A 17,837-nucleotide genomic window follows, 5' to 3' on the forward strand; every position below is an offset into this window, starting at 1 on the left:
AAAAAGTGAAAATTCTACGTGGAACAAAGGTGGATCTCCCATACGTATTACTTCAATTGATACTTTTATTTCCCTTATCTGTGCATTGCATCTTCAGTTCAGATCTGGAGAAGGAAGGATGTGGGGTTTTGTCTCTGCCTTACTTATCAATAGGAGTCATCCTGACAGTGCTTTTGAGAAGTATGGACTGTGCTACTGACTCAACATAGGATGGTAGGCACTATGAGGGCAGTACTTGATGAAACAATAAGTACTCCATGAGTCACGGATTGTTTGGTCTAATATCAAATGTCCTTTTTGTAAAGTCTTTATTCAACAATTTGGGTTCCAGGAGCATTCTGAATGCTATGACAGGCTTGGGAGGGTCTCCTGAGCTTTGTACTTCAATGGATCGTCCCATGTGCTTTTATTAACTGAACTTTGGCTGATATATTTATTGTTCATGTTGCTTAAGCTAGGTTCCAATTTGGTACCAATTGGGCTGTTTTATGCAAGTATCCACTCCCTTTTCTCCATTCAGCCTTGTGCTGTTGGAATTTAATGATGTCTGGTCAGCAGTCTTGTTTTTTTCAGGTTCAAATTCAGAAAGACTGTGATAATGCACTCACTTTTCTCTGTGTTATTGTGAGGTATGGATTTGTAGGAGTAGTAGGACCCTGAACAAGAGAGTTCTATCAATATCCTTGATGACGTTTATGATCAGGGGCTCAATAACTGAGTGCTTCCTTGTAAGTCACATCTTGGTTTTCTATCTTAATGGCGTTTTTCCAGTGTACGGAGTACCCAGATTCCATTTTTAAGACACAATCAAGCAGAGAAGGCTTTCTTTGAACCAGAGGTAGACACAGGCAAACACTTTGGTTGTTAACTCGACTTCTTGAGTGGTGGATCAGTGTGTTGATTGTGAACATTTTGAATGTAAACAGCTGCTGTACTGTAATTTGTGGTAGCAGCCACATCTTGATGTTAAGCAATAGCAAGAAGGTTGAGGGCCCGAGTAGTACATTTTATAACTCCTTGCCTTGCATGGCTCAAAACCGCACCTGGTATGTTGACTGCTATTCTGGGGTAAAGACTGGGTACATTCAAGGGCAGTGCATGTGAATACTTTCTCTCTTATTGACTTTAATCAAGAAAGATTTGTCTACAGTGCCATGAGCAGATGAGATATCAGGGTGCATCAGCGCTGCTTGGCAGTGCTATGAAGCAGTCTTCCCTGATTTTGGGCAAGGTTAGTTTCTTGTAATGGCTTGAATCAAGGACATTGTGTTTTTAATAGAAATATTATGATTGCTGATTCACAGCACCATCCTGGACACCTCACCTTTGCATGATCATAAACACTGTGTTTATTAATACTATTCTTATTATTAATACTTGTAGAGTGCGTGTTCACCAATGGTTTCTTGGCGCTTATAACATAATACTGGATCGACTGAGAGCCTAACTTGATGTTACTTAATGTCATACGCCTAATTAAATACCCAGGCTTTCAGCATTCCATGGAAGGTCCCAAGATCCTGATCCAGCCACATTTTGTCTGGTGAAGCTTTCCAAATGGAAGGGGCCCCTACTGAAAATCTTTCATCTCTTGACCAATGTTACAGTGTTTTCCTCACTAGATCTCAGGTTGTGGGAGGGTTTATACTGCTTAACTAGTTCTGTCAGAGGGTTGTTTTATGGAACGACGAGTTCCTCAACCCCGCATACATAAACAACACGGTCTGTATAACCACCGCGTCTTAACCACGCATTGCTTTACCACGCATGCCTTTACCACAAATTTTCGTGGTAAATGCATGCATGGTAAAGGGGTATGCGTGCTAAGGTTAGCACCCCTCTTCCCTCCGCCTTAAGGTACAAACTCCCCCCCTCCCGCCCTGGAGTGCAAATACCCCTACCCCCTCCCAACCCCCACGTTCTGTCGTCCCCATGCCCTAATGCCTAAAACCCTGTCCTAAATACTACCCCTCCCTCCTCTAAGTGCTAAAAGTTTACCTGACCTCAATGAGTCCTAAAAATTACCCCGCCGTTCCCTAATCCCTAAAAACGACCCATCCTCCTCCCTAAAAACAACACAAAAAAACCTGCCCCCCTGAAAAGTACAACGAAACCCCCACCCCTGAAAACTACAACGAACCCCCTACCCCTGAAAACTACTCGAACCCCCTCCACCCCTTAAAACTACCCCAAAACCCCCTGAAAACTACCCCAAACCCCCATCAACCATGAAAACGACCCAGAACCCCCTCCCCTGAAACTACCCCAAAACACCCCCACCCCTTAAAACAACCTAGAACCCTCATCACCCCTTAAAACTACCTGCTAGAACTGGGGGTCTCTAGTTGGCAGAGGTAGGTACCACTGTCCAAATAGGGAACCTTACTTCTAGTCAGGGCAAGGAGATAACCCTCTGAGATAACCCCTGCTCACCCTCTAGGTAGCTTGGCACGAGCAGTCTAGGCTAACCAGAGGCAATGCGTAAAGTATTTGTACCAACACTCACAGTAACACAGTGAAAACACCACAAACTGATTCCACAACAGTTTAGGAAAATAAAGATATTTATTCTAAACTACACAAGACCAAAACGACAAAAAACCAACATACACAGTTCAAGAATATGGTTTTAAAAGAGTTGTTAAGGTTTTAATCAAAGTTCTTTAAGTTGCGATAAAATAATCCACAGATGCCTGAAAAGTTCACAGTTGCGTCGCGTTTACTCACAGTACCTTTTAGATGCAACAAAGTTCCAAACGCAGAAGCTGGTGCGGTGGAAAACAAGCGATGCGTTGCTCCTGAGACCCTGGGGAGGCGATGCGACTGCCCCGCTGCAGCAGCGGGCGTGTTGTGACGAATCCGCTCTGTATGGGGAGGAAGGCCACTTGTATGGATTCCGGTGCATAGGTTCCGTAGGAAATTTGGTCTCGCAAAGGCACGATGTGATGATCTCGTAGGGGCTGCGACGATCTCCGGGGCGACGATGCGCAGTCCAGCGGTGATCCTCTCTCTCGCAGGTCCTCGATGCAATGGTTCTGCGACGATGCTCTCAGGGACGTGATGCGGTCCGTAAGCAAGCAGTGCAGTGATCTCACCCAGCGACGACAGGCTCTGCGACGACACTCGCAGCGATTTTCGACTTTCCCGCACCGGTCTGGTGCGTCCCGCAAACGAAGGATGCGACGGCTCTGGCAGCGGCGTCAGGCGCTGCGACGGTCTCGACCTTCGTAGCGGCGGGAAACTTCTTGCACTGCCGGGGATGCGCTCCGCAAGTGAGCGATGCGCCACTTTTCAATTTCAAAAGTCTCTCAAGCTTAGTTTCAAGCTTCCCAGCACAGGTACAACTTCCAGAGTCCCCACCACTGGATCAAGCACTCTAGGAAGGACAGAACTCTCTCAGCAGAGTTCAGGGAAGCTGGGGGGTGAAGTCCTTTTGTTCCTGGGACTTCAGAACAGGGAGCCAGCTCTTCTCAGGCCCTTGGAGATTCCTTCAAGACAGGGGACACAGCACACAGCAAAGTCCTTCCCCTCTCCTTGGCAGCAAAGCAACAGGTCAGTCCAGCAGAGCAACAGCAGGACAGTCTTCCTTCTTCAGATTCAGCTTTCTCCTTGGCAGAGGTTCCTTCTTGATTCCAGAATGATCTAATTTTCTGTTGTCAGGGGTCCTGTACTTATACCCCTAAAGTCTTTGTTCTCTTAGTGCACGTGGGCCCTGAGCCCGGTCTGAACCAGTTCTGGGTGGATCCGGAGTACTTTGTTTTGCTGGCTGCTTTTTCCCTTTCAGAGTGAGGGGCAGGGTCGTCAGCCGCCCAGCAGGAGGTGGAGCCAGCATTGTGGCCGGCAGGCACAGCCCTATTCAGGCCCAGGTGCTAACTCCTCCCACCACTCAGGTTGCAATGCAGTCATTCAGCCTAGGGCTGACTCAGCCAGCCTCCTGGGGAATCCCCAGCCCCTGTCACTCACAAACCAGACAGTCAATATACAAACAGGCCAAGGCACACAGAAAGGTCAGACAAGAGAACAGCAACTTTCCAAAAGTGCTGTTCTCAAACACAGGATTTAAAAACAACCTTTCCTAAAAGATGTGTTATTAAATTCTGAGTTCAGGGATACTAGATACTTGTGTCCTATCTTGTTCCTATGGGAAGAAATGCTGGAAGCCACTGTAGCCAGCATCCCCCATGTTAACCAATGGAACAAGATAGCCTTACAATAGTGAAAAACGAAAATGGCTGTAATTCATTACCAGAGCATGTCACCTGCACTAGTTCATGCTCATATATACTGCACATATACTGCACCCTGCCCAGGGGGGTACCTTGCGCCTTCCATAGGGGTGACAGATGTACACGAAAAGGGAAGGGTTAGGCCTGGTCAGTGGGGACACTGACCAGGAGGACATGGCAGTTTCTAAACTGCCCATAGGCACTGCAGTGGCAGGCCTGAGACACCATTTTAGGGCTACTCCTGTGGGTGGCACAATCAGTGCTGCAGGCCCACTAGTAGCATTTGTCATCACCAGCCCTGGCACACCCTGTGCACTTTACTAGGGACTTCATGGTGACACAAATATGCCAAACATGAATATCCAATCAGAATAGCAATTTACATAGGGAGCACTTACACTCTGGCACTGATCAGCAGTGGCAGAGTGTCCAAAGCATCTAAACCAGCAAAAACGAAATCCAGTACAGCATCAAAAATACAGGAGGTAGAGGCAAAAAGATAGGGGGAAACCACACCAAAGATGCCAGGTCTAACACGTGTCCCCTCCAGCTGAAAGTGGGGAGAACTACCCACCTTCTTGGGAGTTCTCTTCACTAAGGCGGAAAAACCTGGACAGACCATCAGCGTTGGCGTGTTCTGTACCAGGGCGGTGTTCCACCGTAAAGTCCATTCCCTGTAGGGAGATGGACCACCTCAACAGTTCTGGGTTCTCACCCCTCATCTGCATTAACCACCTGAGGGGCCTGTGGTCGGTCTGCACATGGAAGTGAGTCCCAAACAGGTAGGGCCTCAGCTTCTTCAGAGCCCAGACCACAGCAAATGCCTCTCTCTCAATCGCACTCCACTTCTGTTCCCTGGGGAGTAGCCACCTACTAATGAAAGCTACCGGCTGGTCTCCTCCCTCCTCAGTGATTTGTGAGAGTACTGCTCTCACACCATGCTCTGAAGTGTCTGTCTGCACTATGAACTCACTGGAAAAGCCGGGTGCCTTGAGCACCGGTGCTGTGCACATGGCAGTTTTTAGGGCATCAAAAGCAGTTTGGCAGGCTTCAGTCCAATCCACTCTTTTGGGCAACTTCTTAGAAGTGAGTTCTGTCAAGGGGGCGACAATGGACCGTGTCATATCCCTTGACAAACCGTCTTTAATACCCGGTGAGCCCTAAAAAGGCTCTCACCTCTGTCTGGGTCTTGGGGGCTCCCAAGCCAGAATGGTATCAATCTTCGCCTGTAGGGGCGCCACCTGGCTGCTCCCCACCTGGTGTCCCAAATAAACCACAGATCCCTGCCCTATCTGGCACTTGCTGGCCTTGATAGTGAGGCCTGCCCTTTGTAGAGCCTTCAACACTTCACAGAGGTGTTGCAAGTGTTCCTCCCACATGGAGCTGAACACCGCAATGTCATCCAGGTATGCGGCGCTGAATTCCTCCAGCCCGGACAGTACCTGGTTAACCAGTCTCTGGAACGTGGCAGGGGCATTCTTCAACCCAAAGGGCATGACTTGGAACTGTAAGTGCCCCTCTGGTGTTGAAAATGCTGACCTCTCTTTGGCCCCATCAGTTAAGGCAATCTGTCAGTACCCAGAAGTCAAATCGAATGTAGTGAGGTACTGGGCAGCTCCCAACCGATCCACGAGCTCATCAGCTCTGGGGATGGGGTGTGCATCAGTCTTCGTGACCGCATTGAGCCCACGGTAGTCCACGCAAAACCTGAGTTCTGTTGGGCCACCGGGCGTAGCAGCTTTCTTGAGCACCAAGACCACTGGGCTAGCCCAGGGGCTGCTGGAGGGCTCAATCACCCCTAGCGCCAACATCTTGGAAACCTCTTCCTTGATGCTGGCCCTGACGTTGTCAGCTACCTTGTAAAATTTTTGTTTCACAGGCAGACTGTCTCCAGTGTCCACATCATGGACGCACCAGTTGGTGACTCCTGGGGTCAGGGAGAACAGGGATGAGAACTGACCCAACACTTGGCGACAGTCACTCTGCTGTTCTGGGGTCAGGGTGGGCGAGAGCACCACACCATTCACTGACCCATCTTGCTCCTTAACTGCCAGGAGGTCAGGGAGAGGATCACTATCCTCTTCCATTCCTGCATCTGTAGCCATGAGCATGGTTACTTCAGACCTCTCAAAGTGTGGTTTGAGGCGGTTCACATGCAAGACTCTCAGGGGCAGCCTGGGAGTCCTCAGGTTAACCAGGCAGGTTACCTCACTCTTCCTTTCCACCACCTCATATGGCCCAGTCCACTTGTCTTGGAGCGCACAAGGCTCCACTGGCGCCATCACCCACACTTTCTGCCCTGGTTAAAATTCGACCAGAGTGGTATTCTGGTCTTACCATCGTTTCATTTCTTCCTGGCTTGCTTCTAGGTTCGCCTGAGCGAGCTTCCTGAAGCGTTGTGTCTGGTTGAGGATGGTCAGCACGAAGCTGAACACATCCTGGGGGGTTTTCCCACTGGACTTTTCCCAACCCTCCTTCACCATAAGAGAGGTCCTCTAACAGGGTGGCCATACAGGAGTTCAAAGGGACTGAACCCTAAGGACTTTTGAGGAACCTCCCTGTAGGCAAACAACAGGCATGGTAACAAGACATCCCACTTCCGTCTCATGGGCACCGCTAGGCCCATAATCATACCTTTTAGGGTCCGGTTAAACCTTTCAACCAACCCATTTCCTTGAGGGTGGTAAGGAGTGGTGATCTTATAAGTTACCCCACACTCCTCCCACAGAGACTTCATGTACCTAGAGATGAAGTTGGTACCCCGGTCGGAGACCACCTCTCTGGGGAACCCCACACGGGAAAAGATCCCCATCAATGCACGGCCCACCACGGGTGCTGTGATTGTCCTGAGAGGGACTGCTTCCGGGTACCGGGTGACATGGTCCACCAAGACCAGGATGAACCTGTTGCCTAAGGCTGTCTTGGGGTCCAGGGGCCCTACTATGTCTATGCCCACCCTCTCGAAAGGGGTGCTCACCACTGGGAAGGGTTGAAGGGGTGCCTTCAACTTCATTCCAGTCTTGCCACTAGCTTGACAGGTTTGGCAAGATCTGCAAAAGGAACCAACGTGCTTTCTCATCTGGGGCCAGTGTAAGTGGGTGACAAGCCGGTTCAGGGTCCTGTCTTGCCCCAGATGTCCTGCAAGAGGCACGTCATGAGCCAGACCCATTATGAAGTTTCTGAAGCGCTCGGGTACCACCAGCACACGGGCTGCACCGGGCTCAGCAAACTTAGGCTCGCTATATAGTAGTTCATCTTCCCAGTAGATAAAGTGGTCTCTGACTACTCCACCTGCTGCCTGATCTTTAGCCTGTTGCCACAGACCAATGAGGGCAGGGCATTCCTTCTGCGCCTGGCAGAACTCTTCCCTGGAGGGACCACCTTCTTGCTGCCAATGGGTCAGCTCAGGTAGGTCTCCCAGTTCAGCCACCTGTTCCCCTGTAGGTTCCAGGGCATCCCCCTCAGGTTCTGCTCCTTCCTAGACCGTGGGAACTGCTGGGGCGGGTTTCCCGTGCCCCCTGCCTCTTCTTCTCCTGGCAGGTCTCTGGGCCACTGTTTCAGGCTCCAGTTCTGCTGAATCACCCTTACTGGCTGCCATAGCACGCGTGGTCACGCAAATCCATGCAGGCAGACCCAACATCAACAAGTGAGTTCTGTGTTCTACATCCTTCCAGGGAGAACTCTCCAGGTCGTTACCTAACAGGCAGTCTACAGGCAAGGCATCACTGACAACTACTTCCAAAAGACCAGAGACTCCTCCCCATGCAAAGGGAACCTGCGCCAGCTTGCAGAGGCACACTGAGCTGTCAGCTGCCACTACAGGGCGGAGTACATCAGGGATGATTTGCTCTTCAGACACCCACTGACACCTCACGAATGTCACGCTGGCTCCTGTGCCTCTCAGAGCCTCAACCTCCCTCCCATTGATGGTCACCTTCTGCCCATATTTCTTAGGGTTAGAGGGCAGTAAGGTTTCTGGGTCCATCTCTCCGTCTCCTAGAGAGACAAGGGACATAGCTGCTAAGCCCACCTCCCCACTAGAAATCAAATCCCCGCCCAAAGCTACACTTGCTAACCCTGGGGCTGGAGCACCAGTGGGTGTGGGCTTCTTCTTGGGACATTTTGGAGCGATGTGGCCCACCTCATTGCAGTGATAGCAGGTAAGGGGACCCTGGGTATTTCTTCTGTCTCTATTGTCCCGCCTGCCCTTAGAGGGCCATGGCTGTTTAGGGTTGGGGGGTTGGGATTCCTTTCCCTGGGAACTATTTTGGGGCCCTTCTGAGAACTCCTTTTGGTTACCCTTGTCCCCCCCACTCTTCTGCTGGGGACCCTGCCCACCTTTGGCTGTGGTACCCACAATTCCTCTGTGGACCCTGGTACTGGTCCTGCGGTGCGCCTCCTTAGCAAGCTCAATGGGGTCTGTCAGCTTGCTGTCTAAAAGATGCTGGCGCAGCTCTGGAACACAAAGACTACTCAAGTGCTCCCAACTGATTAAATGCAACAACCCCTTAAAATCAGTTACTTTACTGCCCTTTATCCAACCTTCCAGTGCACGCGAGTACAAATTCACACACTCCATCCAAGTCTCAGACTATCTCTTCTTGGAGTTTCTAAACTGCAGTCTATACTGCTCTGGAGTAATGCCATATCTGAGGCATAAGGCCTCCTTCATATTGGGGTAGGTCATGGTAAGGGCTCTAAAGCACTCCTCCCAGAAGCCTCAAAATGTTTCCACAGGCCCGCCCCCCAATACTGATCAGGCACACCATTTATCTTCAATGCAATTTCATACGAAGTGAACCAGGCATAAATATCCTCACTCCTATGGTAATTCTGTACCAGGTCTTTGGGAATATATACTTTACCCCCAAGCAATGGCTGCGGGCTGCCACCATTTGAACTGGCATCCACCTCCTTGGCTTTCAGATCCAGTTCTCTCATGCTCAACTCATGAGCCAAAAGCAATTTCTTCTCCTCTAGGGCACGGGCCTCTTTCTTGTCTTCCGCTGCCCTTTCTTTCTCCAACTCCAATTGCCTCAGTTTCATTTCCATGACTTCCAAGTCATATTCTCTCACTCTCTGATTCTCTTGTAACTCTTCTGGGGTGTGGCCCCTACCAGAGTTCTTACTGCCAGCTCCTGAGCCTACTCTGCCCACTGGCAGATCTGTGACTTGAAAACCATTTCCTCCATTCATATCATTTCCCTCTTGTGCCTCCTAATGGGCCTTCAAGCTTCTCTGCAGCTCCTCCTTTCTTTAGGCGCTCTTTATGGGGCACTCAAACTCAAGGCAGAATTTCCTAAGTTGCTCAACTTTGTATGAATACAAATCTCCAATGGCAAACTCCAATTCTACTTCTGCCTCCTTACTGGGTGCCTTCCCATTCACATAACAACATATAAAACAATTGCCAACACTATTTTGTAGGACTAAACTAATTCACCAAAGGATTAAGCTTAGCAGATGGCACAAAAAGTAAAAGCATCATTGCATACAATAACAGAATTATAATAAGAATATAAATAAGAATATAAATAATATGTCAACACATTGAGTAAGTACTGCATTTCGTAACTTACTTGTGCGTAAACTGAAAGTCTGCTTCAGTCGTGGCGTTACTGGAGGTGGACCTTGTTGTATTGCCGGTGATGCAGAAAAACGCCTATCATTTCCAGTTACATTGATAACCTGGCTCTTTGGCCTCTGCGGCCTTAGTGGGCTGATCTAGAATTAAAAAAAGACATAATTGCTGCAATAAGAAAATAGTTTCCTAACTATCTGGATCTTGTAGTTCATGCATTCATTTTAAGTTTCAGAAAGTAGCAGCTAATTAATAACCCTCAGATGTTTTTAATCCATCCAATGTCTTTGTGATGTTACCAAAATAGGTTTGCCAGTAAATGACTACTTGTATAAAGTGAACTGAACATTTGAGTGGCCAGAACCAGTCCACCTGCAGTTGGGTCAGACATCGAAAGGCACTGACATTTCATATCATGTATGGGGAGTTTATTATCACTGAGAATATTCAGATGGCTTCAGTTCTCATAAACTTGATATACATCACCTACTTCACATTTCTAATGAATGTACTGTCCAAGTGTTATCTTATATTTTAGCCGCTGATGTCCAGCAGTTTTAAATGCTTGCCTTTTCCAAGTCATAGGTTCTGTGGTTCCGTGATTCCAAAATGGGTTTGATAGTGCTGAAACCCGATTTATAAAGATCGTTGGAAATGGACGATTTTGGTCTCTACAGACCGCAAATGACGAGTGTAGCGTGTCTGAGTGTTTTTGTATGAATCTATATAGGAGAACACTCTGTATTTGAGGATTTAGTTTGAACCCTCGGGTTCCATTTTGTAATGTGGCAGCCATCTTGTATGGTTGCCCTAACATAGGCCCTATGATTGTGGCCGAGCGAGTCCTTCACACGTACGCCTTAGCTGACTTCTGGTTGACCTGGCCGAACTGACTCCTCGCCTGGGGCGAATCCTGCTGAGCCAGTTCCTTGGTTAGCAGCTGAACTGATATAGATCAAAGAGCAGGACGTGGTCCGATTTTATGGCCCACCGTTCCCACTCCTCTATCTCCTTGCCATCTGTTTCTGCCTTTCCTTTACGACATGTTCATCGATCTGAGTTGAAGGTTTTATGATGGGTTTGTCCGGCCTGATAGAACAGGAAACTAACATATGTGCGATAGTTTTTGGTGGGCTGGACAACGGAAAGTGGGATTAGCTTTGACTGTTGTGATTCGTTACTTTTTGAAATGCAACTTGTTCATTGGTTCATTTTGTATGCACGAATGTAAATTGTGATGTTGCCAGAAGCGTAATTTTCGGCATAAAAGACCGAGTTTCGTTCATTGAGGTGGTGCAGTCTCTTTCGAACTACCCGTGTGTACTTCGTAGACCTCTGTCCCTGGTTGCAACCATTAAACTTAGGTCTTTGACGTCATCGAGAAGTATCCCGTGTCTCTGTTTGCCAAGACAGGGGAATCCGGGGTCTTTGGGTGTTGCCCTGGCACCGCTGGGTTATTGTAATAGAATCGGTTCCGAGAAAACCCAGTACCTCATTTGGCGCCCATCGTGGGGCGACTTCAGCGGTACCGGTCCAAGCCAGAGGTTCGTGAGGAGCGTCGTGTGAAAATTCCGGAGGTTGGCCAGCCACTTCAGCCACCCCTGTATGTCGACGTGGTTCCGAAGGTCTTTGCTGCGAGGCTTCCCGCGTCCCGATGGCTACGAAGGACTGCTGCCCTGACTGTCGCCCTGTTTTGGAGCCTTAGACGTTTGTAGAGCGAGACGATTGAACGGTCTTCTGGTGACGCCATCGACAATTCAGTTAAGTATTAAAGGAGCGTCTCCTAGTTCTTAGTTTGGTTTTGTATCCTTTAGTGGATAGCTTTGATTTGGTACCTGCAGGCTCCAAAGCCAAGGGATTCGTGTATTCATGAGTTTATCGATTTTAGATTACCCTTGTTGTTTGAAGCTAGACTAGTGAGCAAGATGCCTGGTTTTAGCAGTCTTAGGAATTTGTTTAGTTGTGGAACTATGAGGGATTCCCGGTTAGAGGATTCGTGTCCGGTTCCTCCGATCGGAACTCCTACATACAAGTTATACGTGAAGCATGGAGTAGGTCCTATTAGCTATAATGAGATTTGGATAAAATACACGAAGAACGACGGTGTCCTACAGTGGCCCCGTTATGTTAGTTTTGAGACAGAAGTCTTGGATAATCTCGAAGTGAAGTTGTTCAAGAAGAAAGCCTGGCCGGCAAGGTTTGACTCTTTCCGCATATGGCGCAAGGAAGCCAAACAGAAAGAAATTAAGTTAGCGAAGAAGAATAGAAAGGGTATGTCAATGGTGCAAGCCGCCGTTGCATACAGGAACAATGAGGACGAAAGAGATAGTGAGCAGATGCTTAGAGTAAGGAAGTTAGCGGTAGACAGATGCTACCCAGTTTTACCAGCTACAGAGCAGAAAGTCGAAAAGGATCTTGTGAAAGACCCTTTGATGTCGTATTTGTTAAATTCGCCACCACCTTATATGCAGAATGCTACGGCACCACCACAGCCTATTGTGGCCATGCAAGATCCTAATGTTTTGCCTCCTGTTATTCCTCCACAGCCAACTCCTCTGTTGGTTGTTGCTCCTAATGCGCAGCCTTCTCAAGGGTTGCCCACTTTGCCTTCTTCTACTACTGCTCCTCCTATGTCTGTTCCGACTATGGATCCTACTACTACTGCTTCGTCTTCTCTTGTCCTTCCGACTGTTCCTTCTCCTAGACAGCGGATGACTGCTGTCTTTTCAAATTTCCTAACTCCTATTTTGGGGCAAATGGGTATGTCTCCTATGAATGAGCGTAGACAATTGCATAGTCAATTGCCCGATACAGATGAGCGAGTGGTTCTAGACCATATGACACATAGATGGGTGACGTATAAGTCCCAGTATGATCTGGAAGGTATTATGGATGTTTTCCGACAATGGGAAGCACCAAAGCAGCCATATGTTTTCGACCTTATGTGTGCATTCCTCCATGATCAATGGATGGATGAAGTGGGTAGAGTTCCTGTAGAATTGTCCCAATTGCGTTCGGAGTTTGCCAAAGGAACGATTGTGAGTCTACCCGATGTTGAGAAAGCGGTTTCAACGTTACTGTTGCTGCGAAGCGATGTTCCTGTTGAACAGTTGTTTGAGACAGATTCGTCAGTTAGGAGAAAAGCGCGCCAATATCCGATGCGAGAGGTTCCTCCAGTATGGAGACCTGCTGATCCTAATGCTAATCCACCGACCGATGCACATTTCCAGCGTGTGTGGGTACATGTACCATGGAAACGTGCAGAAGTTTTAGCGCTTAAGCAGACCTTACCAGATCCACGAAAGAACCCAGTTGGGTATTATAAAGAACTTGCGCAAACTGTGAGTTCGTGCGTCATGAATATAGCGGACATAGATATGCTTTTTGGGAGCGTTGTTCCACAGCCCATTTGGAATGTCATTCGACATACAGATCATGATAATGAATTGGGCGATACGTGGGTGAATCTCGCTGCAGCAAATGATAGACAAGTTGGAGGTGCTAAGCCTGAAGATGTTATTACTGAACTTCCTGGTAGGATTATTACTCTCATGAGGACTTTAATGCCTGAAGTCCGTGTTAATTGGGATAAACTGTCAGCCTGTAAGCAGAAGAAAGAAGAGTCTGTTTCAGACTTTTTCTCGCGTTTCGAGGAAACGTTTGTAGATCATAGTGGTCAGGATATGGCTACAGAAGGTGGCCAGAGATTGTTTGTTGATAAATTTGTGCACAATCTTCTTCCCGAGTTGTGTACTAAGTTGAAAGATTCTGAGAGTTCTTGGCCCGTTTCTACTTCGGCGCAGATTCTTGCTACGGCTCAGTACTACGAGAATAGGCGTAAGGATGAGTTAGAGAAAGCGGATAAGAAGACTAAGGAATTGAAGACTAAAGTTCTTCTACAACAAGCTTATCCACCTCGTGTTAATAATCAGCGTGACTATCAGCAGCCTCAACAGTATTTGAGGAACTCGCAAAGAAACAAGACTCCTCAACAATAGCGTATTCCCTATGGTCCTAATCAGTGTGCATATTGCAGAGAAGAGGGTCTTTAAAAGAATAGTTGTCTCGTTCTGCTGCAACGTGCAAATAGTGCTCCTGGTATTAGAGGTAGAGGTGCTCAACAAGCGCCTAGAGGATGAGGTCGCGGACAGAATGCGCGCCCTTTGCCTCCCCAAAATTCAATGAACAGTTTTGATCAGCAATAGAATTCTTCCGGTAGATCTACACAGTACTACGTAGACGATTACTATGTTGAAGGCGATGGAGAGCAAGGTAATGATTATTAGGACAGCCATGGACAAAGAGAGGGAGTTGTTTCAGTTCCGGTAGATCAGAGTGGACCTTACGTGGAAGTGATTGCATCAGGTGTGTCAGAGCCTTTTCTGCTAGACACTGGTGCTACGAAGAGTTCTATTATGCATTTGAAACTCCCTGGCGCACCTTTGTCTGGCTTAAATAATGTTTCTATAGGTTTTTCTGGCGCCCCCGTTATGAATCCGATTTCCGTTCCATTGCCTATTTCTGTTGGTCCTCGAAGACTTGAAGCACCCCTTCTTTTGACAACAGGTTGTAATGAGAACTTACTAGGCCTTGATTTGTTGAAAAGATTGTATGCGACTTTGTACTGTTCTCCGTCAGGAGTATATCTTACGTTGGGTGAGAATGTGATTTCTCCAATATATGTTTCAAAAGATTGTCTTCCATCTGAATTGTCTTCTTTACCAGACTCGTCGTGGGCTACGGGTCCAAATGATGTGGGCCTGTTAGATATTCCTCCATATGTTGTGACGTTGAAGGCGAATGCTCAGTTGCCTCGCATTCCGCAATATTGTATTTCAAGTGATGGTGAACGAGCGCTTTTAGCGATCATTTATGATTTGATTGACAAAGATGTTATTGAAGAGACTCGAGGTAATGTGTGCAATAGTCCGGTTTTGCCTGTTCTAAAGAGAACTGATTCTTCACAGCCTCCTGTATATAGGTTTGTTATCGATCTTCGTGAAGTGAACAAGATCGTTGTTCCGCAATCCCCTGTTGTACCTGACATTACTGCGTTACTGACATTGATTCCAGCTTCGGCTACTTGGTTTTCGGTGATCGACTTGAAGAATGCTTTCTTCAGCATCCCGATTGCCATAGAGAGTAGAGATATCTTTGGATTCTCTTTGGGAGGACGAAGTTTCCGCTTTAAGCGCGCTCCTCAAGGTTATTGCGAGAGTCCATCAATTTACAGTCAAGCTCTGAAGACACAACTTGACTTGTTGACCTTACCGGAAGGTGCGGCCCTTATCCGGTATGTTGACGATTTGTTAGTCGCTGCCGATACTGAAGAGATATGTAAGGATGCCACTGTGTCCTTGTTGTCTCATTTGTCTGATTGCCATCACAAAGTTTCTCTTTCCAAACTACAATTCTGTTGCCAAGAAGTTACCTATTTAGGTCACCTCTTAGGAAACTGACCCCAGAAAGAATCCAGACCATTGCGAAAATGAGTGTCCCTACGACATAGAGAGAAGTACGTGCGTTCTTGGGTATTACGTCATACTGTAGACAGTGGATCCCAAATTTTTCTCTTTTAGCGAAACCTTTGATAGCTCTTACGGTTAAGGACACTCCAAATCTAATTCCTTGGACTGAGGAATGCCAAAAGAGTTTTTCTGAACTACGTAATGCGTTGTGTTCGGCTCCTGTGTTGGGTACTCCCGACTACAGCAAGCCTTTCACATTGTATGTCCATGAAAGGGAGGGATGTGCATTGTCGGTTTTGACTCAACAATTTGGCGGGAAGCAACGCCCATGTGCGTACTTTTCGCCAACTTTAGATCCTGTGGCTAGAGCGTTGCCGAGTTGCTTGAGAGCAACTGCAGCAGCGGCTGTTTCGATTCGACAATCTGCTGGTTTGGTTATGGATAATACGGTAGTGGCTATGGTTCCACATGCAGTGGACACCTTGTTGAATCGGACAAAGACACAGCACTTGACTAGTGCTCGGTTGTCAGGGTATGAGCTTACGTTGTTAGCAAGTCATGTGCACATCAAGAGGTGCAATACCCTAAATCCGGCTACATTATTGCCGATTTCGCTTGAGACAGACGATGATAGCGAAGAGCAACACGATTGTTTTTTGAGAACTGAAGAAGAGACGAAAGGGAGGATTGATCTGAAGGATACTCCTCTCCCTGATTGTAATGATGCCTTGTGGGTTGACGGCTCATGTTTTAAATTACCGAATGGCGATACCACTGCAGCATATGCCGTGACGACTTTACATACAGTTGTCGAAACTGCTCGAATTCCATACAATTCTGCACAAGCGGCAGAATTAATAGCACTTACAAGGGCATGTGTGTTGTCGAAAGGGAAAAGAGTGAATGTATATACTGATAGCCAGTATGCGTTTGGAGTGGCCCATAGCTTTGGACGATTGTGGCGTGAACGTGGATTTTTGACATCGCATGGGACGAAAATCCAGCATGGGCAACTGGTGAATGAACTTCTTGAATCTCTTACGTTGCCTTTGCAGATAGCGATTGTGAAGTGTAGTGCCCATAGAAAGGTCACAGATGATGTTGGTCGTGGTAATGCGTTTGCGGATGAGGTTGCGAAAGAAACTGCAAGGAATGTGACGAGTCGAATGTATGTTGTGGGTCCAGCTAGATGGGTTCCGGAGAAAGGCATGTGTGAAGACACTATTGAGAGCGTGAAAATTATTCAGAGTGAGGCCACTTAGAAAGAGTTGGATGAATGGAGAGAGAGGGAGGGTAGGTTGGATTCGAATGGTTGTTGGACTGATTTGTCCGAACATCAAAGATGGTTGCTGCCGAATGCGTATGTGCCTCCAGTGGGTCCCAGGCACTCCACACCACTGGAGTCAAGCTGCCGGGCTGATGAGAGGTGTTACCTCGAAATCGGTCCGGTCCTCGGATGCTTGATTCCGTTCTGGGAAGGACATGGCTTTTGTAGTTCGGACTGGACTGTTCCCATGGGGCACAGGGTCAGAGCTGATTTGCATATCGCCATTGTCTAACCCAGGGTGGTGTGGAGTGCAAAAAAACGATGGATTTGGGCCCAGATCTTTTGACTGGGGTGAATGTGTGACATTGATCCACATTCTGTCCATCACCTGTTTTGTTTGCAATTGCCGCCATAAGTGCGCTGGGGATGCTCAGACGTGGGTCCCAGGCACTCCACACCACTGGAGTCAAGCTAGCCGGGCTGATGAGAGGTGTTACCTCGAAACCGGTCCGGTCCTCGGATGCTTGATTCCGTTCTGGGAAGGACATGGCTTTTGTAGTTCGGACTGGACTGTTCCCATGGGGCACAGGGTCAGAGCTGATTTGCATATCGTTATTGTCTAACCCAGGGTGGTGTGGAGTGCAAAAAAACGATGGATTTGGGCCCAGATCTTTTGACTGGGGTGAATGTGTGACATTGATCCACATTCTGTCCATCACCTGTTTTGTTTGCAATTGCCGCCATAAGTGCGCTGGGGATGCTCAGATGTGGGTCCCAGGCACTCCACACCACTGGAGTCAAGCTAGCCGGGCTGATGAGAGGTGTTACCTCGAAACCGGTCCGGTCCTCGGATGCTTGATTCCGTTCTGGGAAGGACATGGCTTTTGTAGTTCGGACTGGACTGTTCCCATGGGGCACAGGGTCAGAGCTGATTTGCATATCGCCATTGTCTAACCCAGGGTGGTGTGGAGTGCAAAAAAACAATGGATTTGGGCCCAGATCTTTTGACTGGGGTGAATGTGTGACATTGATCCACATTCTGTCCATCACCTGTTTTGTTTGCAATTGCCGCCATAAGTGCGCTGGGGATGCTCAGCCGTGGGTCCCAGGCACTCCACACCACTGGAGTCAAGCTAGCCGGGCTGATGAGAGGTGTTACCTCGAAACCGGTCCGGTCCTCGGATGCTTGATTCCGTTCTGGGAAGGACATGGCTTTTGTAGTTCGGACTGGACTGTTCCCATGGGGCACAGGGTCAGAGCTGATTTGCATATCGCCATTGTCTAACCCAGGGTGG

General features: G+C 48.0%; 1 protein-coding gene across 1 annotated transcript in view; it reads right to left on the reverse strand.

Moving 5' to 3' along the window:
• Positions 1-17,837, reverse strand: part of DOCK1 (dedicator of cytokinesis 1) — a 1,358,032-nt gene that overhangs the window by 33,310 nt on the left and 1,306,885 nt on the right. Inside the window, exon 50 of the mRNA XM_086922569.1 lies at positions 9,806-9,950. Within this exon, the coding sequence (XP_086778695.1) occupies positions 9,806-9,950 (145 nt within the window). The remainder of the gene's footprint in view (positions 1-9,805; positions 9,951-17,837) is intronic.

Source organism: Lissotriton vulgaris, chromosome 5 (assembly GCF_964263255.1).
Source record: "Lissotriton vulgaris chromosome 5, aLisVul1.2, whole genome shotgun sequence".
Taxonomy (NCBI): Eukaryota; Metazoa; Chordata; class Amphibia; order Caudata; family Salamandridae; genus Lissotriton; species Lissotriton vulgaris.